Raw genomic sequence first — 25313 nt, forward strand, 5'->3', positions numbered from 1 at the left:
AAGAAAATACAGGCAATGGCTGCTCAAAATAATTAAGAAGGCATTCTAAATACCACATATTATTAGACAACAGCGTGTAAAGTGATGCAATTAGAAAACAGGCAACTTAAAAAAAATATGGTCACAGGTCTTTGAGAACTCAAGAAAACAATCAATAGCAAACACAAGAGCTGAAAGTTGTCTCAGCTGAGGGTTGAAACTGAAAGTGAAGTCGCTCAGTCATATCCGACTCTTTGCGACCCCGTGGACTGTAGCCCACCAGGCTCCTCCGTCCATGGGATTCTCCAGGCAAGAATACTGGAGTGGGTTGCCATTTCCTTCTCCAGGGAAGGGCTTCTTTAAACCAGGTCACTGAGAAAGGACCTCAGGCAAGGAAGACAAATATCATATAATATCACTCAAAGAAAATTAAAAAAAAAAAAAAACTGATACATACAGACTTATTTACGAAACAGAACCAGACTCAAGGATTTAGACAATGAACTTGCTGTTTCCAGAGGGGAAAGGAGAAGGGCATGGATAGTTAGAGAGTTTGTGACTGACATGTACTGTATTTAAAACGGATAACCAGCAGAACCTAATGTACAACAGGAATTAAAACAAAATTGTAAATTAACTATAATTCAATAAAATTAAATACAAAACAAAGACTGCTGACCCTGAATCCTCAGCTGCAATTTTGGGCTACAGGTGTTCAGGCACTAAGGAGTAGGGATGCACTCTCCATAGACATACTAACCACAGCACATAACTCAGCACTTTAAAAAAGCGGTGATGTGAGGAGTAAAGAGCTGTCCTTAGGGGAAAGGAGAAAGACAGCCTGGCTCAGAGGATAGAGGTGGGTGTGCAGGCCTTACCCAGCATGCATACAAGTGCAAAGTTCTCCAGCATGACATCGAGGTATAGCTGTATCTGAGCCTCATCAAGAAGACACCATTCCTCCCAGGAGAAGTACATGGCCACATCCTCAAAGGTCACACTGCCCTGGTATAACACGAACAAATAAAACCATGAACAGTCTCTCCTGAAAAGCCACCATCTATTTCCCCATGTATCTCCCCACAGCCCAGTAGATGTAACCCCCTGGAAACCTCCTCTGATCTGAACCTTCCACTGCCTCCAGAATACACAGGCAGTCATTTGAAGCTGAAATCCTGCTCTTCCCTGCTGCTTATTCCCACCAGAAAAAAAGGAGACCTGCACTTACCTAAACCAGCTCAGCTTCACCTCAAAGCACTTCCATGGACTGACAGGAGTTCCAGGAGTAATGTTCCATACTTCCTCCACAGAGCAGGCCTGTACTCAATAACCCAAGCATGGGGTTCCCAAGGTCCCCAAACCAAAAAACTGGTAGGATGGCAGGTGAAGAGCCCCAAGACCTTACTCAAATACAGAGAATTTGCGCCTAGGGGTGATAACAAGTGAGAGACTGGAACAACTTCTACTTACTAAAAGTGCTTCTGCAGCCCTGGGAATCTGCAGGAACACGAAAGCCACGGAGAAGAGTGACCAGGGCGGTGCTCCAAGGACTCAGGACATGCCAGGGCCGCTGCCTGGTGCCAGGGCCGCTTCCTGGTACCAGGGCCAGGGAGCCTCAGCTGACTGGCTAACCTCTCCTCTGTGACTCCATCATCAGTGCTACCCTTTACCATATGCTACCGTGGAAAAGCCACAACTTCCCTCTGCTCAAAGTACTCATCACTCCCTACAGACTTATCTTCCACTGAACAGTCTTTGGAGAACTTTTAAAAGCTCGACGAGATCGTGTCCTTCCTTTGTTCAAAACTCCACGGCTCCCAAGGCCCTAAGAAGAAAGGTACAATACAACCTCTCATCTAGTAATCGAGCTGCAGCCTGACCTCAAACTTTGCTCCTCACCGAAACAGTATGGACTATAGATTCCCCAAGGATCCTGCTTCAGCTGCATCCAAGCCTCACCCACACATTACACTTGTCTTCAGAAATAAGGACACCACCTCCGAAGGCCTCCATATTCTGAACCAGGGGCCTGAGATAAAGCGACCTGAGCAGTCGCTTCTAACTCTGGGCAACAGTATTTCAGTGAGGAAATGGGCAGGGGAGAACCCGGAGCACGAAGCGTTTACCTGATGTAGAGCCGACAGCGCAGCCGCCGCCATAGTAGCCTGTGGGCGGAGCGACAACACTCGAACAACCGAGTCGGACTCGGCACGGTTATTCTCGGCCGACGGCGACGCCTGCAACCCTGCGCAGTACGGACAAAGCGTCCAACTTCGCCTTAGTCCCTCACCTCCCTCTCCAACAACACACTCCGGAGTTTCTCACCAGCTCCACAGTCCCAGTAGCGACCAAAACGTCAGCCACCGAAACACCGGAAGTCCCACTACCGGATGTTCCGCCTCTAAGAAATGCACCGCCTTTGGATTTTCATTGGCTGAAGGTGGCTTTAGCGCAAAATCTTCTGGGTAATGTAGTGCCACAGCCTCGAGCAATTGCGCCCCACTCTGGAAGCCCCAAGGGAAAAAGCTCAGCGGCACCGCGAGGATCGCAGAGAAATCACCTGAGGTGAAGGAGGGTGGTTCCACAATTCTAAAGAGGATGGGGGCCCCATGAGGGAACGAAAATAGGGTGCTACAGAGCAGCCTATCCTTTAATGCTTTACTTTTAATTATTTAATGCTACTGATCACTTAAGTGTTATAGACATAATCTCAGACTCCTTGAAACCAACCCTACTTGACATCCGTTGGTAACTGGAAGTAAACATACATTATCCTATTGCTCTTGAAATGTATGCAGCTTGAAGTGTTGAAGTCATTTAAGAAAAAAGTCTACAATACCCTGAATGGGAATGCAGAAAGTTGGTATCTAACAGGCTTGATGAAGCCTAACAAGAGATAAAGCAACTTAGCAAGTATAACTCCCACATTGATATCTAGTCAAACACCTGTTTCCTACGCTTATCTGATTTCTATGGCAAGAGTCTTAAGTCAGCTTGCAAAGAACAGCCCTTATGGTGTTTCATGCCAGTGTTTTTCCATCCACTGTCCCCTAACATTTCTTCTTGAGTATAAATTCTCAGCTGTCTTTACTGTAACACTGAACTCAATCTTTCACCCATATTGTAACAAGCCCAGAACTTTGGGCATCCATCTCACACGCCTGTCCCAACATCTCTCTAGAGTGTTTGTGTGTTTCTCTGGCCAAACCTGCTGTGCTGGGTCTGAAATTCCCACTGTATCTTCCAACAAGATCTCATATCTCATCCCTCTTTGTGCCCTGGTACATGAGTTTGTAGATCCAGCCGCAATGGAAGGGTGGTCAGCATTCAAACTCTGTCCCACTGTGTCCCCTGTTGGGCTAACATGCAGCAATATTTAGAATACTTTCATGTGCAATAAAGTTATTGGAGTTACATTAAGGGCTCTCTTAGTTTACAAATGCATTCTAAGATGTATGCAATGACATGATACCTGGGACTATAAATTTAAAAAACACAAAAGTACATGATGCTACAAAAACACAAAAAACTTGCATGATAAGATAGATGATATAACATAGGGCAAGGACCCAATAATCATTCCACTTATATAAACATTTGAAAATAGTCTCACAAAAGTGGTGGGCTGCACTCAAAGCTCAGTGGTAAAGAACCCACATGCCAGTGCAAGAGACGCAGGTTTGATTGATCCCTGGTCTAGAAAGATCCCACAGGCCCCCAGAGCAACTAAGCCCATGCACCACAACTAGTGAGCCTGTGCTCTAGAGCCTGGGAACAATGACTGAAGCCCATGATCTAGAGCCGGTAGTGTGCAACAAGAGAAGCCACCGCTCTCCACAACTAGAGAAAAGACTGCACAGGAATAAAGATATAGCACAGTCAAAAATAAGTAAGTAAATACAATTATATATTTTTAAAAGTAGAATATGCTCTTGCATCAGTAATTTTAATGCTGAGGATGAATTAAAAATGGCAGGAGGACACTGCTTCAAGGTGTGTACACAAGTATCAGAACGTACATTTTAAATAAGTAAAATTTATTTTAAGTCAACTATACATCAATGAAATGTTTAAAACAAATATCCAATACCTGTCATTTTATAAACATTCAAGTAATGTAAAATTCTTAAAATTATATATAGAGATACTGAACTTGTAAAAGGGGGAAGTACACAATGGTGGCCTACTGGCAAAGGTTCCCAACTCCAGGTTAAGTGACATTATGCTGGCAATCTGACACTGACTATGGGAGTATTTACACCCACAGAAATTGGCAAACATTATAAAATAGGACTTACTTTGTAACTTAATGTCTGCACTTAAGACTGAAATAGCCTATGTTAAAAATTCAGATTTATCTTAAATGTGTATAATGTATCTGCTCATTACATCATGCATACTAAAGAAATTGACGAAAACACGAGAACATTTTCTTTCAGTATTCCAAATTCTGTGCAGACATCATTGACATTACTGGCTAATGGGTGAACTCTCACAGATGTCTTTCTTGTTTACCTGCTCTCCTATTCATCAAAAAAAGAGAAAATGGGGACATAAAAGAAGGCAAAGATAAGAATAGGAAGATCTCCAAACAAGACACATAGGTAAAGAGAAATTAAGAAACAACACTCAACCTCAAGAATCCTGATGAATGCAATTAAAATCATGATTTCACACTGCTGTTACATGGTCTTCACTGGAGGTATCAGCATGCATCCAGTCTTAGATTTTAACATAGATTGAATTTCTGGGTCCTGTGGTAGCTTTATTCCTACATTTAACAAATCTCCATACTGTCCTCCCTAATGTTTATATCAATTTCCACTCTCACTATATACCCTGAGAAAACCATAATTCAAAAATACACGTGTTCCAATGTTCACTGCAGCAATATTAAAATAGCTAGGACATGGAAGGAACCGAGACACTCACTGACAGATGAATGGATAAAGAAGTTGTGGTATATATATAGAGTATTACTCAGCCATAAAAAATAATCAATGTGTCAGTTCTAGTGAGGTGGATGAACTTAAAAGCCCATTATACAAAGTCAAAAAAAGGACAACAAATATAGTTTACTTATGCACACATATGGAATCTAGAAACATGGTACTGATGAACTTATTTGCAGGGAGAAAACAGAAATATAGACATAGAGAAGAGACTTATGGACACAGCAGGTGAAGGAGAGGGTGAGAGGAATTCAGAGTATCATTGAAATATATAATTACCATGTGTAAAATAGCTAGTGAGAAGTTGCAGTATAACACAGGGAGCTCAACTCAGTGCTCTCTGACAACATAAGGGAGGTGGGATGGAGTGGGGGGGGGGGGCATGGTCAAGAAGGAGGGTACATACAGATACTTATGCCTGATTCATGTCATTGTATGAAAGGAACCAAAGTACTGTAAAGAAAGTTTCCAAACAAAAATATTTTTTTAGAAATGTTCATCAACTGTGCTTCCTAATGATGTGGGGGGGGGGGGGGGCAAGTTCTTACTGATTAACAATCATTACTGGGCAAGCAACTTCCACTTTTCAAAGTGAGTGGGGGTAGGAGAAGTGACAGGACATGCAGAGGTTAACAGGAAGAATGTTGGAGACCAGGCTATGTGAGGACCACAGAGGATGCTCTTAGTTCTTCAGTGTTCCTCACATTGCCTAGAACATGAGTGGGTCAACTGCATAATGGGACAACAGGCACATCCCAAAGTGGTGAAGCCAGTGTAAAATGTAGAGTGACCCAATGAGTGAGTCTGGAGTCCCTGGCTTAGTGTTGCTGTCCCTGTGAAGAACTTGCAAGGGGAGAGTGTTTGCAAGAATTATGCAAAGGTGGAAATGAAGCTGGAACCCCTGGTGGTGATGCAGGCATCAGGTGTGCATAGTTCATGGTCAGAACACAGGATATAAGAGTCCCTGCTCTGAGCAGCAGAAAAGCCACCAGCGTATATGTGCAGTGTAGAGGAATCCCTCTCACGAAAGGTCTGACAATAGAGAGCCCTTATGAAAAGCCCTCTACCTCTCTGAGATGGATGTCCCTTCTTTCTCAGATAGCAATAATAAAAACTGAATCACAGCACTGGTTTGGTTGAGTAGCTAAATGGAAGAATCTGCAGGAAAGTCATCAATGTTGGTTTTCAGAAAAAAGATAATCAGCGTGAGGCTAGGGTATAAGCAGGGCTCATCAGGCAGGAGATGAGGGGTGCAGAAGTGTCAGGATGGACAAGGTGTTCTTTCAGTCTCCAAACCTGGAGGGAGCAGGAAGAGGTAAAATGACCAGACTCCCTAAATCTTGAAACAGGTTACCTGGAATTAAATCCCAGATCTGTGTCCATTGCAAAGAGATCACAAACATGATACAGCATCTCTATGCTTCAGTTTCCTCTCTAGAAAGTGTCTATTTGCTGCATAGGTACGTCCCACTTTCTTACTACCTCAAATCCCTCAATGTCACTGCCAGTCATATTGCGATATTCATAAAGCCCTTTCTCCAGTGTGAGCTACTTGACGGCTAATCAAGTGGCACTTTCAGGAAAATGATTGACCACATTCCTTGCACTCGTAAGGGTTTTCTCTAGCGTGGTTTATCCTAAAGGAACTCAGTTGGTGGGTTTGGTTAAAGGATGTCCTATATTCACTGCACATATACAGTGTTTCTCCTCTGTGACTGCCCTGATGATAATGGAAGCCAGACAGAATATATAAGACTTACCACATACATTACACTAATAAGGCCTTTCTAAAGTATGAATTCTCTGATGTCCAATGAAACAGTACTTACAGGTAAAAGATTTATCACATTCCTTGTACTGATAAGGCTTTTCTCCACTATGGATTTTGCTATGGGTACTGAGGTACTTCCTTCAGCTAAAGGATTTCCAACATTCAGTGCAGGCGTAAGGCCTTTCTCCACTGTGAACTCTGTGATGTACAATTATGTTCCAGTTTTGGAAAAAAAGATGTATTATATTCATTGCACTTGTAAGACTTTTCTCCAGTGTGGATTTTCCTATGGATATGTAGAAGCTGTCTCTGGCTAAAGAGTTACCAATATTTAAGCCCTTTCAGAAGTGTGAACTCTCTGATGCCGATGAAGGCCTGACCTATCAGTAAAACATTTCCCACATTCTCTGCACTCATAAGGCTTTTCTCCACTGTGAACTCTCTGATGCCGATGAAGACGTGACCTATCAATAAAACATTTTCCACATTCAATGCACTCATAAGGTCTTTCTCCACTATGAACACTCTGATGATTCTGGAGGCCTCTCTTAACAATAAAAGATTTCCCACATTCACTGCACTGATAGGGCCTTTCTCCGCTGTGAACTCTCTGATGATACCGGAGACCACTTGAAAAAATAAAACATTTCCCACATTCACGGCACTCATAGGGCCTTTCTCCACTGTGAACTCTCTGATGATACTGAAGACCTCTCTTATCAATATAACATTTCCCACATTCACTGCACTCATAAGGCCTTTCTCCAGAATGAACTCGCTGATGATAATGGAGGTCAGATTTAGCAATAAAAGATTTCCCACATTCACTGCACCCATAAGGCCTCTCGCCACTGTGAACTCTCTGATGATACTGGAGGCCACGCAGAGCAACAAAAGACTTTCCACATTCACTGCACTCATAAGGCCGTTCACCAGTGTGAACTCTCTGATGGTCAATTAACCTCCCCTTTTGGATGAAAGATTTACCACATTCCTTGCATTTATAAGGCTTTTCTCCAGTGTGGATTTTTCTATGGATTCTGAGGTACCTCCTTTGGCTAAATGACTTTCCACATTCAGGACAGGCATATAGCGTTCCTCCAGAGTTAAATCTCTGACCTGCAAGGAAGCCAGATTTGTGGGTAAAAAATTTTCCAGAATGGCTGCATTCATAAGACCTTTCTCTGGCACGAACTTCCTGGTGCTGAATAAGGCTATTTCTTTGGGTGCAGGCTTCCCTACATTTGCTGAACTCACAAAATCCTTCACCAGTGAGGGCTTCTTCATCCTGAACAAGCATGTCTGTGGGGTTGGAGACTATCTTGCCTCCTCCCCAGCTCTGATGAATTTTTCCACTGTGAAAAACAGCATCATACTTCTTACTGTTGTTTTGTGGCATCCTGGTATTAGTGGTTTGTTTCTGAACTCCCATGTAGGCCAGTAAGTCATTCCCAATCTCCATGTTGGTAGACAGATTCCTTGCTGCATGGATTGTACAGCTTTTCAAATATGCAGGTCTTCCCATATGACACTGGCAGAATTTCACTCCAATGCGATGCTGAACATTGGCAGTAAAATAGAATTGTTTCCCACATGCCCCACACATGTATTCTTTTTGCTCCCTATTTGTTCCTTGCTCTTCAGCTAAATGTAAAATGTCTCTCAAGACAGGGACACATATCTTACAGGGCTGGGTATTCTCAGGAGACAATTCTGCCCTGGGAGCCCTAATCTGTGATGCTCCCTCTGCAGATACATTCTGTTCAGAACATGTCTCTGCATCCTGGACTCCACGACAAGAACCTGAAAACAAACAGGTTGACTTTATTGGAGGGAATGACATCATCACAACTGTATATCTGATACATGAAAGAGGCAGTCCATGGAATCATGTTCAGGACATGAACTGGGATTAAACTGAAGTAGCAGCTGCTCTCACCATGTCCAGGACACAAGGACTGGATGTGGCTCTCACAGCCAAGTGGTTAAGACACTGCACTGCCAATGCAGGGAGTGCAAGATCAATCCCTGGCCATGGAACTAAGATCCCACATGTCTCACAGTCAAAAAAAAGAGGAAAAGATAATAAAAAAAAAAAAAGAAATAGTTACTATATTAATATCAAAGCTGACTTAACACAAGCAAAGTCATCAGGGATAAAGAGAATAACACAATGATAAAGGGGTCAGTTTTTCAGATTACAAAATAATCCTTCAAAACATTTAAATGCCTAACAACAGAATATTTAAATGTGAGGCAAAACAGACCTACAAGTAGAAACAGATATAATAGTTGGAGACTATAATAGTTGGAGACTTCATTCAACACTCCTCTACCAGAAATGAACAGATTCAGCAAACAGAAATTCTGTAAGGATGCTGTTGAACTGAAAAGTACCATCATCAATCAACTGGATGTAAGGACACCTAAAGTATACTCCATCCAAAATCAGCACAATAGTATATTCATGCTGACATATAACATTCACAAGATAGACCACATCCTAGGTCAGAAAACATACCTTAACAAATTTGAAACAACTGAAATCATACAATGTCTTTTCTCAGAGCACAGTGGAATTATAACAAAAATCGGTAACACAGTTGGGAAGAACCCCTGGAAAAGAGAAAGGCTACCCACTCCAGTATTCAGGATTGGAGAATTCCATGGACTATATAGTTCATGGGGTCACAAAGAGTTGGACATGACTGAGCAACTTTCAAAAAAAAAAAAATAAGCAACACAAAGATAGCTGAAAAAATTCCCAAAATTTTGAGAATTAAATTATACATTTTCAAATAAAACATGGGTCAGAGAAGTAGTCCCAAAAAAGGAATGTTAAGAAAACTGTTAGTTAGAACTGGACATGGAACAACAGACTGATTCCAAATAGGAAAAGGAGTACGTCAAGGCTGTATACTGTCACCCTGCTTATTTGACTTATATGCAGAGTACATCATGAGAAATACTGAGCTGGAAGAAGCACAAGCCAGAATCAAATTTGCCAGGAAAAATATCAATAACCTCAGATATGCAGATGATACCACCTTTATGGCAGAAAGCGAAGAAGAACTAAACAGCCTCTTGATGAAAGTTAATGAGGAGAGTGAAAAAGTTGGCTTAAAGGTCAACATTCAGAAAACCAAGATCATGGCATCTGGTCCCATCACTTCATGGCAAATAGACGGGAAAACAGTGGCAATAGTGACTGACTTTATTTTTTTGGGCTCCAAAATCACTGCAGATGGTGACTGCAGCCATGAAATTAAAAGACGCTTACTCCTTGGAAGGAAAGTTACGACCAACCTAGACAGCATTTAAAAAGCAGAGACATTAAAAGAAAAAAAGCAGAGACATTACTTTGTCAACAAAGGTCCATCTAGTCAAGGCTATGGTTTTTCAAGCAGTCACGTATGGATGTGAGAGTTGGACTATAAGGCAAGCTGAGCGCCAAAGAATTAATACTTTTGAACTGTAGTGTTGGAGAAGACTCTTGAGAGTCCCTTGAACTGCAAGGAGATCCAACCAGTCCATCCTAAAGGAGATCAGTCCTGAATATTCATTGGAAGGACTGACGTTGAAGCTGAAACTCCAATACTTTGACCACCTGCTGCGAAGAGCTGGCTCATTTGAAAAGACACTGATGCTGGGAAAGATTGAGGGCAGGAGGAGAAGGGAATGACAGAGGATGAGATGGTTGGGTGGCATCACCGACTCAATGGACATGAGTTTGGGTAAACTCCAGTTGGTGATGGACAGGGAGGCCTGGCGTGCTGAGGTTCATGGGGTCGCAAAGAGTCGGACACAACTGAGCAACTAAACTGAATTGAAGAAACTTTTTAAGTACTTTCAAATAAACACAACACTTCTCAAAGTAAGTGAAAGCAGTGTTTATAAGGCAATTTATAACACTGAATGAACATATTACAAAAGGAGACCTAAAATCAATTATCTGTGCTTTTACCTTTTAAAACTACTATATAGAAAAATCAACAAAGCTCAAAAAAACCTTGTTATTTAAAATGACTAATAATATAAAAAGGATTCTAGTCAGTCTAACTATGAAAATGAGGCAGTACACAAATTAATAATATCAAAAATGAAAGAAAAGGGAAAAAAAATGAAAGAGGTGGGATATCCTTCGTGGTCCACTGGCTAAGACTACTAACTCTCAAAGCAAGGGGCCCAGAATCCATCCCTGGTCAGGGAACTAGATACCATATGCTGCATCTAAGAGTTCACATGCCTCAACTAAAAGATCCACATGCACCCACTGGAAAAAAAAAATAATAATAATAAAAAAATAAAAAATAAATAAATTAATTAAATAAATTTAAAAAAAAGAACTAATAAGGAGAGAAAAAAAAAATAAAGTTTTGATGATATGTATGAAAAAAAAAAAAAAAAGATCCACATGCTATGAAATATCAGTAAATTGAATCAAAAACTGTAAAGAAAAAAAAATTTATATACCATGACCAACTGGGATTATTGCAAGGTACACAAGGATAATGTAGCATTCAAAAATCAATAAACGAAATCCATGTCAAGAATCCCCTGGCAGTCCAATGGCTAAGAATATATCTGCAGGGGATACGGATAAGATCCCTGGTCCAGGAAGATTCCACATGCCACAGGGCAACTAAACCCTCAGGTCACAAGTACTGAAACCAACCTGTAAACCTTGCTCACCACAACTAGAGAAAATCCTCCCAGCAACAAAGACCCAATGCAACCAAAAAAAAATTTTTTTTTAAGTATTCTAAAAACAAAAGCAACCAAAAAAGACAACATAAAAACTGGGAGAAAATATTTGCAAATGATGTAAGTCAGAAAGAGAAAGACAAATACCATTTGATATCACTTCTTTATGGAATCTGAAATATGACACAACATATCTACATATAAACATACCTAGGAAACAGAAACAGACTCAGGAATAGAGAACAAATTTGTGTCTGCCAAGTGGGAGGGAGGTAAGTGAGGGAAGGATTGGGAATATAGGATTAGCAGATGCAAACTAGTAAACATAGCATGGGTAAACAAGGTCCTGATGTCATATTACAGGAAACTATATTCAATACCTGTGATAAACCATAAGGGAAACGAATAAGGAATATATATACATGTCTGTGTGTATGTGTGTGTATAAAAAAAACTTAGTAGCTACGCTGTGCAGCAAAAATTAACATAAAGTTGAGAACTGAACAGAATATTTTAATAAAATTATAAAAACAAAAAAACTACTGACCCTGAATCCTGAACTGCAAATTTGGGGATACAGGTGTTCTGGCACTGAGGTTGCACTCTTCCTAGCTATACTAACCACAGGACATAACTCAGCATTTTGAGAAAGTAGTGCCCATGGTCCATATGTGAGAAGGACATAACTGCCCCAGGGGAAAAGGAGAAAGGCAGAGCCTAGCTCAGAGGAAGGAGGTGGGTGTGCAGGCCTTACCCAGCATGCACACAAGTGCAAAGTTCTCCAGCATGACATCAAGGTACAGGTGTATTTGAACCTCATCAAGAAGACACCATTCATCCCAGGAGAAGTACACAGCCACATCCTCAAAGGTCACACTGCCCTGGTACAATAGGGACAAATAAAACAATGAACAAACTCACTCCCGAAAAACCACCATCCAAATTCTTTGCACATCTCCCCCACTTCCCAGTCAGATGGGGCCTCTTGAAACCTGGGGTTAAAAAAAAAACCTCCCTCCTTTGATCTGACCCTCCCATTGGCTCCAGAAAACACAGGTAGTCGTTTCAAGCCAAAATCCTGCTCTTCCCTACTGTTTATTCCCACCAAGAAAAAAAAAAATACCCGGACTTACCTAAACCAGTTCAGCCTCACATTAAAAATGACCAGTTCCACACTTCCTCCCATTGATGATGGAAAATAAAAACCACCTCAACAAACCCCAGCCTGCATTCAGGACCCTGAACGTGGGGTTCTCCAGGGTTCCCAAACCAAGGGTCTGGGTAAATGGCAGGTGAAGAGCCTCAAAACCCTTCTCAAATACAAAGAATGTGTGCATCGGCTTGAGAATAATTGAGGGACAGGGACAACCTCCATTTACCAAAAATGCTTCTGCAGTCCTGGAAATCTGTGGGAACCGCCAGGCCATGGAGGAAGGTGACCTGGGTGACGCTCCAGAGGCTCCAACTTTCCCAGGACTTGTGCCTGGGACCAGAGCCCTGGGAACGGCACGGTGGCTGGCTAAGGTCTTCTTCGTGACTCCATCCTCAGTACTACCTCTTACGAGTTGTGAGCAAGGAAAAGCCAGAAATTCCCTCTGCCTCAAATTAATCATCACCCACCAACAGACTTTTCCTTCACTGAACAGTTTTGGAGCCTAATTTTAAAAAAACTAAATTCAGATGACGTTCCTCCTGTGCTCAGAACTCTTCACCGCTTCCAGAGGGTCTATGCAGGAAATTATAATCTCTCATTTGCCACTCCAGGTGAAGCCTGCCCGCAAACTTTGTTCCTCACAGAAGTTGGACTGACCTGAGGTTCCCCAACATTCCTGCTTCAGTTGCACCTCAAAGCCTCACTCACATATTATACAGGTCCTCGGAAATAAGGACATCACCCGTGAAGGCCTGCAAGAGGCTTTCAGCCCTGTCGTGGAAGAGGGCCCTGAGATAAAGCGACCTGAGCAGGCGCTCTCACACGGGGCATTCATATTTTGACGGCAAAGGGGGCAGGGCAGAGCGTTTACCTGAGGTGGCGCCGGCAGCAAAGCCGCCGCCATCCGAGCCTGTGGGTGGAACGGAGCTTCCAAAGTGGAGCGACCAGGTCGGTTTCGGTACGATAACTCCCCGCAGAAGGTGACCTCCCCGACCCTAAGAACAGACCCTGTGCAGTGTGCACGAAGGCTCCGCTTCCCCCTTACGCCCCTCACTTCCCAGCAAACTCCTCACTACTAAGCTTATCACCAGCCCCACGGTCTCAACAACAAACAAAACGTCTAAATAAACGCGCCGGAAGTCACACTGCCAGATGTTCGGCCTCCAGGAAATGCGCAGCTTCTGAATTTTCAAGGGCTCTACCTCGCCTTAGCGCAAGTTCTTCTGGGTAATGTAGTGCCAAGGCCTCAAGGAATGGCGCCACACTGGGAGCCCAAGGAGGAAAGCCAAGCAGCACTGGGAGGAGCGCTGGGAAATCACGTGTCGGGGGCCTCCGTCCTCATTAAAGACATGGGGAGTCGATGACGAAATAGGGGTGGGTGCTTCATAGAATTTAAATCTTTAATCATACTGATCACTGAAGTGTAGGGATAATCCAGCTGACATCCTCTGGTAACTGGAAGTAAGAAAACATTATCTTATTGCTCTTGAAATGCATGCAGCCTGAAGTGCTCAAGTCATCTATAAATTATGGTCAGGGAAAAGAAAAAAAGACTACAGGATTCTGACTGGGAATGTGGAAAGTTGATACTGGGCAGGCCTGCTACAGCTGAACAAGAGGGAAAACACTTAGAAAAGGCTGTCTTGCCTGCATAGTCAGTGATGGTGTGCAACTAAGTGAGAAACAATGATGGATAATCAGGACACCCAAAATGGCTGTATTCTTCCTCTTTGTATATTTCCTGCCCCACCAGTCCGCTTCACCTATACCCTACTTACCTGCCTGAACTTTCACTTAACAATAAAGCCTCATCTGTCAATACCTACCTTCTTGCTCTAGCCCCAGATAGTCCTTGTTTTTGTCATTAGATAGTAATTACTTCACATTGAGTTTCTCAGAGACTGTGAGTGGCCTGCTTTTTTCCTGGTTTCCGTGTCAACTGATGAGCCAACCTCACCTCAATTCCCTCTAAAGCAAGTAACCTCCCTATCCTCCCCAGTTAAAAAAAAGCCTACCGCCACATCCTGCCTGCTGTGTCTGACCACGGTGGTGTGTCTCTCCTGGACCTTGTGATGTCTTTGTCCTTGTCTCTGGGCTCTTTCTTTGGTATTCAGGCTGAGCGATTATTAATATGTTATCCCGACTCTAAGACTAGACCCCTTTGTCCCTCACAGCTGATCAGTGTCTCCAGTTTCTGCCACTCCTGCCCTGCCTGGCACAGTTCCACAGGGAGGAGGCAGGGCCAGGGTGGCTTCTCTGAAGGTATGCTGGGGGTGGGTAAACTATGGCTAAGCAGCTGTCAAAAATGTGGGCTGCTCCTCATGCATCCATGGAGTAACTGCCAACAATGGCCACCACAGCCCAGCCTGGGCTCTGCCCTGGAACTTGACTTTGCTCCCCAAAATCAAGTCCTTACCCTGGTCTTGACTGCACCAGATCCAGCAACATGTTGGGGCATGGAGTCAGTGGAGCCAGAGCATATCTTCTCCTTGGCTGGGGTATATGTGAACCTGCTCACTGGAAACCAGCTGCTGATAAAGCAGACCTCACTCTGCCAGGCTCTAGGGCCAGGAGCGAGCAAGCAAATTCCTACTAAACAGGGTTCAGGCTCCTGCAACTTTTCTGTCTGTCCCACTGTGCCTCCAACCAGTCCACCACATAAAACCTAGAACTAGAACTTTCTGTTTCTTAAACTACTCACACTCCAGATGACATGATGTTACAAAAACATACACAAAAAATGCATGATATTGTTAGGTAGTTAGAATAGGGAAAAGGAGTCCAGAATGGCAGTGGCTAAAAGACCTGGACAATAGAACAAAGGAAAGTCTGAGGACCAGAGTGAGAACCTCAGGTGAAACAAACAGAAAAACACATAAAAAGAGGAGCCAAAGCTTGCTCGCTCTTTCTCTCTCTCTCTCTCTCTCTCTCTCTCTCTCTCTCTCTCTCTCTCTCTCTCTCTCTCTCTCTCTCTCTCTCTCTCTCTCTCTCTCTCTCTCTCTCTCTCTCTCTCTCGTGCACACTGGGGCTCTCTTCTCTTCATGTCTTTCCTGATGCCTCGAAGATGGATTTTCCTGCTGTCTTCTAAATAAAATAGAGCTGTAACACTGAGCTGTAACACTGATTTATCTAAGAGCTATAACACGGTCTGTCCAAGACCCGAGAGCTGTGAGACGCCGAGGGGGGCTTTAATGTCCATCACTCCAAATCTTTGTTGTGACGAGACAAAAACCAAGGAGCATACACTTGCCTGATAATGTGATAAATGATCTCACAAAGGGGTAGGACCCAATAGTCATTCCATTTATATAAACATTTGAAAATAGTCATCACAAAAGTAGTGGGCTTCCCTCATGGCTCAGTGGTAAAGACTGTGTCTGCCAATGCAGGAGACAAGGGTTCAATCCTTGGTCCAGGAAATACCAGAGGTCACAACTATTGAGCCTGTGGTATAGAGCCTGGGAACCAAAACTACTAAGCGCATATGCAAAACCTATTGAAGCCCGAGTGCCCTAGAGCCCTGCTCTAGCACGCTGCAATGAGACGTCCTTGCACCACAACTAGAAACTAGAAAAAAGCCTGTGCAACAATGAAGACCCAGCACCATCAAAAATAAATAAAATTATATATTTTAAAAAGTGGAATATAAAAAAATACATAAATAAAAAGTGGAATATGCTCTTACATCAGTAATTTTAATGTTGAGGATGAATTAAAATGGCAGGTAGAAACTGGTTTGAGGAGTATACACAAAGTATCAGAATATTGAAATTTACATTTTAAATATGTAAAATTTAAGTCTACTACACAACCATAAAATGATTTTTAAAATATGCAAAACCTGTCACCATATGATCATTCAACTATGGTAGCATTCTTGAAAGTTATTTTTGGCTACCAAACCTGTAAGGGGGGAAAGTATACATTGGTGCACTACTGGCAATGCTTCCCAACTCCATGTTCAGTAACATTATGTTTGCAATCCGACATTGGCTGTGGAAGTATTTACACTCATGGAAATTGGCAAACACTATAATATAAAGCTAAATATAATATTAAGCTAAATATAATATTAAGCTAAATATCAAAAAAGGATTTACTTTGTAACTGAATGTCTGCACTTAAGATTGAGGTAGCTTATGTTAGTAGTATACATTTATCTTAAATGTGTATAATGTATTTGATCATTACATTATGTATAGCAAAGAAATTGAGGAAAACATGAGAACCATGTTCTCTCAGTATTCCAAATTCAAATTCCATGCAGGAGACACTCACATTATTGAAGAATAAGTGAAATGTCACAGATATCTTTGTTGTTTCCCTGCTCTCCTCTTTGTCACAGAAAGGGAAAATGGGTTAATCCCACAAAATAAAAGTAGGCAAAAAGATAGGAACAGAAAGATATCCAAACAAGACACGCAGGAAAAGAGACATTAAAAACCAACAACACTCAACATCAAAAATCCTGAGAAATGCAACTAAAATCATAATGATTTCATACTGCTATATTACAGTCTTCATTGGAGGTGTCAGCATGCATTCAGTCTTAGAGTTTAAGGTAGGCTGGATTTCTGGGTCATGTGGTAGTTTTTAGCTTTTTAAGAAATCTCCATTCTGTTCTGCATAATGGCGATATCAATGTACATTCCCACCATAGACCCTGAGAAAACCATAATTCAAAAAGAAACATGGACCCCAGTGTTCATTGCATACTGTTTACAATAGCTAGGACATGGATGCAAACCAGATGTCCACTGACAGATGAATGGGTAAAGAAGTTGTGGTACATTTATACAATGGAATATTACTCAGCCATAATAAGGAATCAATTTGAGTCATTTCTAGTGAGGTGGATGAACCTAGAGCCCATTATACAGAGTGAAGTAAGCCAGAAAGATAAATACCAATACAGTATACTAACGCATATATATGGAATTTTAAAAGATGGTAACAATAACCCTATATGCAAGACAGAAAAGGAGACACAGATGTATAGAACAGAATTTTGGACTCTATGGTAGAAGGCGAGGGTGGGATTATCTGAGAGAATAGCATTGAAACAAGTATATTAGCAAGTGTGAAACAGATCACCAGCCCAGGTTGGATGCATGAGACAAATGCTCAGGGCTGATTCACTGGGAAGACCTAGAGGGATAGGATGGGGAGGGAGGTGGGAGGGGGGATCAGGATGGGGAACACATGTAAATCCATGGCTGATTCATGTCAATGTATGGCAAAAACCACTACAATATTGTAAAGTAATTAGCTTCCAACTAAAAAAAATAAATGGAAAAAAAAAGAAAGAAACTTGGACCCCATTGTTCATTGCGTACTATTTACAATAGCTAGGACATGGATACAAACTATATGTCCACTGACAGATGAATGGATAAAGAAGTTGTGGTACATGTATACAATGGAATATTACTCAGTCATAATAAGGAATCAATTTGAGTCAGTTCTACTGAGGTGGATGAACCTAGAGCCCATTTTACAGAGTGAAGTAAGAAAAAAAAGTCATATATTAATGCATATACATGGAATCTAGAAAAATGGTACTGATGAGCCTATTTGTAGGGCAGGAATAGAGACACAGACAGAAATTTACGGAAACACTGGAGGAAGGAGAGGATATGAAAAATGGAGAGAATAGAACTGAAATATCCTCTACCATACATAAAACAGATAGCTATTGGGAAGGTGCTGTATAGAACTAGGGGCTCAACCCAGTGCTTTGTGACAACTTAGAGGGGTGGAACTGGGTGTGGGGAAGGGATGCAGATTCAAGAGGGAAGGGACATATTTATACTTGTGGATGATTCACATTGTTGTATGGCAGAACGAGCAAAACATTGTAAAGTGATTATCCTCCAATTAAAAGTAAATATTAAAAATAAAGAAAAAAGATAGCTGGGCCTAGTGTGGGTCCCAAAAATGGGTAGGCAAGTACTTGTTGCTTAACAATCATCTGGTGACTTACATTCTTACATTTATGGAAGGGTGTGGGGATGGAAGGAGCAGCGAGAAGATCAGTAAAGAGGACAAGAGGAAGAACCTGGGAACCAGGCCATGTGAGGACCACAGTGGACGCTCTTATTCCTTCAGTGTCCCTCACTTTGACTAGAACCATCTGTGGGTCAACTAAATAATGGAGTAATAGGAACATGCTGATCAAACCAGTCAATCTTAGAAGAATCAGTCCTGAATATTCATTGGAACGACTGAAGCTGAACCTTAAGTTCTAATACTCTGGCCACCTGATGTGAAGAGCCAAACCATTAGAAAAGACCCTGATGCTGGGAAAGACTGAAGGCAGGAGGAGAAGGGGATGACAGAAGACAAGATGATTGGATGCCATCACCGACTCAATGGACATGAGTTTGAGCAAGCTCAAGGAGATGGTGAAGGACAGGGAAGCCTGGTGTGCTGCAGTCCATGGGGTCACAAAGAGTTGGACATGACTGGGCAACTAATCAGCAACAACAAGGAATATGCTGAAGTCTGTATATGAAGATGGAAAGGACCTTGGAAACCAAACATTGAATATGGTGGTGAAGAAGTCTGGGGTGATACCAATGACCCAGTCTGGAATGCCTGGCTGTCCCTGTGAGGAAATTCCCAAGCAGGAGGGTGACATGCAAGGGTGGAAATGAAGCTGGAGTCCCTGGTGGTAAGGCAGGAAGGTGTGTGTAGTTCATGGTCAGGACACAGGAGACAGAGTCCTTGCACTGAGGGGTAGAAGTCAGTGAACACATGGAGTGTAGAGGAACCACTCTCATGAAAGGTCTGGCAGTAGTGGGCACTTGTGTAAGTCCCTCACAGCATTGGTTTGGCTATGGTATTGGCAGGGTTTATGGGGTAGGGGTGGGAGTGTTGAAGTGTTAGGATGGAGGTGTTCTTTCAGTCCCCAAACTTGGCGGTGGGGAGGGGCAGCAGAGGAGTGAAATGACCAGACTCCCCAAATCCTGAACCAGGCAACACTGAATCCCAGATCCATATCCATTGTGCCAAGATCGCCGAGATCACAAACAGATGATACTGTGTCTCTGTTCTTCCTCTCTAGAAAGGGTCCATTTGATGCAGAGATTCTTTGCACCTTCTAACAACCAGTCCATCCTAAAGGAGATCAGTCCTGGGTGTTCATTAAAAGGACTGATGTTGAAGCTGAAACTCCAATATTTTGGCCACCTGATGCGAAGAGCTGACTCATTTGAAAAGACCCTGATGCTGGGAAAGATTGAGGGCAGGAGGAGAAGGGGACGACAGAGGATGAGATGGTTGGGTGGCATCACCGACTCAATGGACATGGGTTTGGGTGAACTCCGGGAGTTGGTGATGGACAGGGAGGCCTGGCGTGCTGCGGTTCACGGGATCGAAAAGAGTCGGACACAACTGAGCGACTGAACTGAACTGAACAACGTTAAACTCCTTCAAAGTCATAGCCAGCCATATTTGGGATATTCATAATGTTCTTTCTCCAATGTGAACTTTCTGATGAACAAAGAGACTGGATTTACTAATAAAAGATTTCCTGCATTCACTGCAATCATAATGCCTTTCTCCAGTGTGAACTCTCTGACGACAATGAAGACTTGAACTATCAATAAAACATTTCCCACATTCACTGCACTCATAAATTTCTCCAAGATGGATTTTCCTATGGGAACTGAGGTGGTGGATTTGGTTAAAGGATGTCCTACATTCTCCAGGCTTATATAGCCTTTCTCCCCTGTAAATGCCCTGATGATAATGAAAGCCACATACTTTACACTCATAACGCCTTTCTCCAGTATGAGTTCTTTGATGTTCAATGAAAGAGTACTTATGGGTAAAAGATGTATCACATTCCTTGCACTGATATGGCTTTTCTGCAGTGTGGATTTTCCTATGGTTACTGATCTCCCAGCTTAGGTAAAATGTGCTGCAACTAAAAGATACTAAGTGTCACAACTAAGACTCAGCACAGCCAAATAAATAAATAAATAAAATTTTTAAATGTAGGTCTGCCCATATCATATTGGCAGGATTTCTCCCCAACATGCTGCTTCTGGTGGTGCTGAATGTTGGCAGTGAAACAGAATTATTTCCCACATGACCCACATACACATGTTTTCTGCCTGCTGTTTGTTCCTTGTTCTTCAGCCAAATGTAAAATGTCTCTCAAGACTAGATGCACATCTTACACAGCTGGACCTTCTCAGGAGGCAAACCTGTGCTGGATGTACTCATCTGTGAGACTTCTTCTGCAATTCACTCTGTTCCAAAAGTGTCTCCTTATCCTGGACTCCATGCCAAGAACCTGAAAACAAATAAGTGGTAGAGAAGTCCTTGTTGACTTTTTTGGAGGAAGGGATGACATCAGAAGTCCGTGTTGGACACATGAAAGAACCACTGCCCAGGAGTATGTTCAGAAATAGGCTTGGAGTCAAATTGAGGAAGCAGTTGCAGGAATCGTAGGCTGCAGTGAGGTTAAAACTGGGAAGTAGTAGAAATGACAAATTGACAAAAGGTCAAGAATAGACAAAGATGTGAGAAGTGATTTGTAGCCACTGACAATGGCACCATGACACTTGTCCAAAGGAAGAAAGTCATTCTTTCTGGTATGACTTGAACACAGACCTGATATCAAGCCCTCACCCAGCTGCCGTTCATTTCCCCAGGGTACCTCTGAGCACTTTATGTTGAGACCAGAGTGATGTCCGTACCATAAAGCCCCAAGGATTCTCCATTGCAAGCTGAAAGACTACATGGGACACAAACTATACAACTTCTAACTGAGTCAGGATGGGTGAATGGTAACACTGGCTCAGAGGAACTCAGTACACAATATATGACATTTAAATATTACATTTAAAAAATCCAGTGGATCCAGGGAAAAGGATGGACAGTGGATAGAATTTAGGAATTTTAGGACTCTATCTTCACCAAAACATATTAATAATTGTACCTACAGAGTCTAATTTATCTAACACTTTTGCAACTATGGAGCCTACTGAATAACTGCAGTGTCCCACAAAACAGAGTTTGAAGAGATAAAGATTCACAACCAGAATCAGATATCACATGGATGTTAAGACGATCACATTGGAAATATAAAATAATTATGAATAAGCTAATTAACCTCTGCTAAAGAATAAAGAAAACAGCATACAATACCAGAAGGACAATGTAAGTTGAGAAATGAGAATTCTAACAGAGGACCAAAAAACAAAGCTACAGTCAAGTACACTGTAACTGAAATGAAGAATGACTGTGATGCACATATTATTCACAGGCTGAACACAACTGAGTAAAGGATGTTTAAGCTTGATGTTCTCTTAGTATAAACTTCCAAAACTAAAAAGCAAACAAGAAATGACATAAAATAAAATGGAAAACACCGGAACATTCAAAAATGTGAGAAAACTGCAAAAGGTTTAACATACACATATGGAAACATGACAAAGAGAAAAAGAAAAAAGAACAGAAGAAATTCTTGAGGCAATAATGATGGAGAAACTTCAATCAAATTAATGTTAGATACCAACCCATAGATCCACAAAGCTCACAAACCATCAGACAGAATGAATTAAAAAAAACCTACAGGTAGGTCTATCACATTCAAATGCAGGAAATAAAAAAGAATCCTCAAAGAAGCCACAGGAATAAATGCCTTATTCATAGAGAAGCAACAAAAACAATTATATTTGAATTTTCCTCAGCAATCAGGCAAATAAGAATGGAGTGGAGTTAAAATATTTAAAGTGCAGTGGGTGTGGTGATTATGATGGGGTTTGGGGAGGGTGGACATCCCCAATCTAGAGTTTAATATCCGTAACATTAATCTTTTTTTTTTGTAACATTAATCTTTAAGAGTGATGGTGAAATACTTTCTTAGACACAGAAAAATTGTGGGAATATAATAAAGGAAATTCTTTAGACAGATGAAAAATGACATCAATTAAAAATCTGGGTTTCAGACTTCCCTGATGGTCCAGTGGCTAAGACTCCATGCTCCCAATGCAGGGGGCCTGGGGTCAATCCCTGGTCAGGGAACTAGATCCCACATATTGCAACTAAGACCCTGTGCAGCCAAAATAAATAAAAATAAATACTTTTAAAAAAATCTGGGTTTCATAGAGAAAGTGAGAGCATCAGAGAATTAAAAGATTTCACTGACATATAACTGCAATGGAACACTATATTTCTTTAAACTGTATAACATGATCTGATATTGGCTTCCCTGGTGGCTCATATGGTAAAGAATCTGCCTGCAAAGCAAGAGACCCGGGTTCAATCCCTGAGTCAGGAAGATCTACTGGAGAAGGGAATGGCTACCCACTCCAGTATTCTTGCCTGGAGAATTCCATGGACAGAGGAGCCTGGCAGGTTACTGTCCTTCGGGTCACAAAGAGTTGGATATAACTGAGCGACTAAGTACCACACATACACTGCACTAACTAACAAATTAAGTTTAGTTAACAGAGTCACAATTTTTTTCCCATGCTGAGAACTTTTAAGAACCACTCTCTTAGAAACTTCTGAATATACAGTATAGTTTTTGGACTTTCTTGGCAGTCCAGTGGTTAGGACTCTCCACTTACACTGTAGTGTAAGGATGAGGATTCTATCCTTTGTCAGGGAACTAGATCCCACAAGCGACTCATCTAAATAAATAAATAATTAATTAATTAAATATAAGATACAGTTTTGTTAATGAGTCATCATGCTGTGCATTACATTCAAAAATTCAATCTTTTTTTTTTTTTTCTTCTTTTTTAAGAAAGACCTTCCCGCAAGAGCCAAATTCCAGCGGCCGGTATTTGAGGCCGAAGAACCATGGGTGTCACGTGGTTGGCTCAGGTCACCTCCCGCCACCAGGGATCAGGGGAAGGTCTGAGGAGACGTGAGGACAGAGGGGCTGGAAGGAACTGGGGTCTCAGGAGCGGGGCGGGCTCTCCAGAATCCCTGGACCAGGGAGAGAACGCGGCATCTCCGGGAACGGGGCGGCCAGCGAGGCCTCCAGGGCCCGAGAAGGAGAGGCTGAAGAACATGGAGCGAATACACCACCTCGCTTAATAGAATTGTATGTGGTGTAGAAAGGGTAGAAGGGTCAGTGAGGTCAGTAAACGGTTTTAAACCGGAAAAGGGTGCGAAACGCAGCGTTCCAGTGTTTCAAAAGCACGAACCGGCTTCAGTGCGGACTTGAAAGCAAAAGGCAGGCGCCCCTTCGCCGCTTACAGAGACGTCTGAATTTGCTGGGGGTGGTAAGGCGGGAGCGGGGATTTAGAGTCAGTACGACCCTCAGACCCGGGGTACAAAGAAAAGCAGGCTGAGAGAAGGCAGGTCTGAAACCAAAGACAGAAACTCACGCTACGCTGGGACCTCCACTCGCCGCTCTCCGTTTCCACGTCAAAAATTCAATCATCTTATAAGTAGAAATCTATCACTTCTGACACCCTTCACTTATTTTATCAATGGACCTCCCCCCTCTTTGGCAAGTATCAATTGTTAATCTGTATCTGGGTTTGGTGTTGTTGATATTATTTTAAATATTCAACATGTTAGAATAATCATACAGTACAGTTAATCCTGGATCTAATAATGGGTTAGAACAGCTTGGGTCCACTCATATATGGATTTTTTTTTAACATGGATATTTTTCAATAAATACAGATGACTATAGGATCTATACTTGAAAGAATCATAAATGCAAAAACTTCAGAATCAGAGAGCTGACTATGGAACTTTAGCAGCCAATGATTTCAGTATAGGCAGGGACTCCCGGAACCAATCCTCTGTGGAGGCAGAGGGACAATTGAGAAAAATAATAAAAAGGAAGAGAGAAAGCAATTAGGAGTTTTAAAAATTATAAGGTGTTAGGTAATTAGAATAGGAAACAGGAGTCCAAAATGGCGGTGGCTAAAAGACAAGGAAGGGAAAAGCCTGTGAAAATAGAACAAAGGAAGGTCGGAGGACCAGAGTGAAGACCTCAGGTAGAACAAACAGCACTCCTGCCTAAGCCCAATTTGCATAGGGCAGGCCCAGGGGAAAGGAAAAACACGTAAAAGGAGGATCCAAAGAGCTTTCTTTCTCCCTCTCCCCTGCATGCATGCGCCCCGCCTCCCCCCCCCCCCAACCCCCCACCGCCCCACCCTACGCTGGCTGGCGGGCTCCTCCACTCTCTTCTTTGGGTTAGCTTGCCCTCACGCTTCGAGGATGGATTCTCCTGCTATCTTGTAAATAAAATAGAGCTGTAACACTGCTTTCTCTAAGAGCTATAACTCAGTCTGTTTGAGACCTGAGAGCTATAACACGGTCTGTCCAAGACCCGAGAGCTGTAATGCGTCGAGGGCTTTGATGTCCGTCGCTCCAAACCTTTGTTGTGACGAGACAGAACCGAGGAGCATACACTCACCTGACATAAGGTATTCAAATCACCCAGGAACCCACAGAGTGTTATATGAAAATGGACTTCAGTTCAGTTGCTCAGTCGTATTTGATATAACTGGATATATGGACACCTATAGACTACTAGTTTACTCCATCCAAAAGCAACACATAGTCTTCTCATGCTGAGATATATTGTTGTAGCCACAAGTTCTGGGAAACAAACTCACCCAGAAGGACAATGCAGATAGTGGAGTGCAGTTTACTACACCAGCGGGCCCACAGCAGAGTCTCTGTTTAGCCAAGGACCCTGACCAGTTTTTCTGAAAACCTTATATACCCTAAGTGCCCAAACCCACCTCCCCAAATTCCCTGAAACTAG

At 42.3% G+C, this 25313-nt stretch overlaps 1 protein-coding gene and 1 long non-coding RNA gene across 9 annotated transcripts in view; one reads left to right on the plus strand and one right to left on the minus strand.

Moving 5' to 3' along the window:
- Positions 1 to 13671, minus strand: part of LOC122692669 (zinc finger protein 211-like) — a 52539-nt gene extending 38868 nt beyond the window's left edge. For 3 of the 8 annotated variants that reach the window (XM_043900469.1, XM_043900464.1, XM_043900471.1), the window contains exons 1-2: positions 12161 to 12288; positions 858 to 984 (exon numbers count right to left, since the gene is read on the minus strand). In XM_043900469.1, the coding sequence (XP_043756404.1) occupies positions 858 to 984; positions 12161 to 12268 (235 nt within the window). In that variant the 5' untranslated portion in view covers positions 12269 to 12288. Of the gene's footprint in view, positions 1 to 857; positions 985 to 1207; positions 1406 to 2105; positions 3800 to 12160; positions 12289 to 13430 lie in introns of those variants that run through there. The other 5 variants (XM_043900470.1, XM_043900466.1, XM_043900467.1 and 2 more) reach the window with 4 other exon arrangements.
- LOC122692682 lies at positions 1 to 25040 on the plus strand. The gene is made up of 4 exons (XR_006340706.1): positions 1 to 210; positions 17440 to 17445; positions 22416 to 22422; positions 25027 to 25040. It is a non-coding gene; the product is annotated as an uncharacterized LOC122692682 (long non-coding RNA).
- Positions 25041 to 25313: the final 273 nt, after the last annotated feature.

Source organism: Cervus elaphus, chromosome 4 (assembly GCF_910594005.1).
Source record: "Cervus elaphus chromosome 4, mCerEla1.1, whole genome shotgun sequence".
Lineage (NCBI taxonomy): Eukaryota > Metazoa > Chordata > Mammalia > Artiodactyla > Cervidae > Cervus > Cervus elaphus.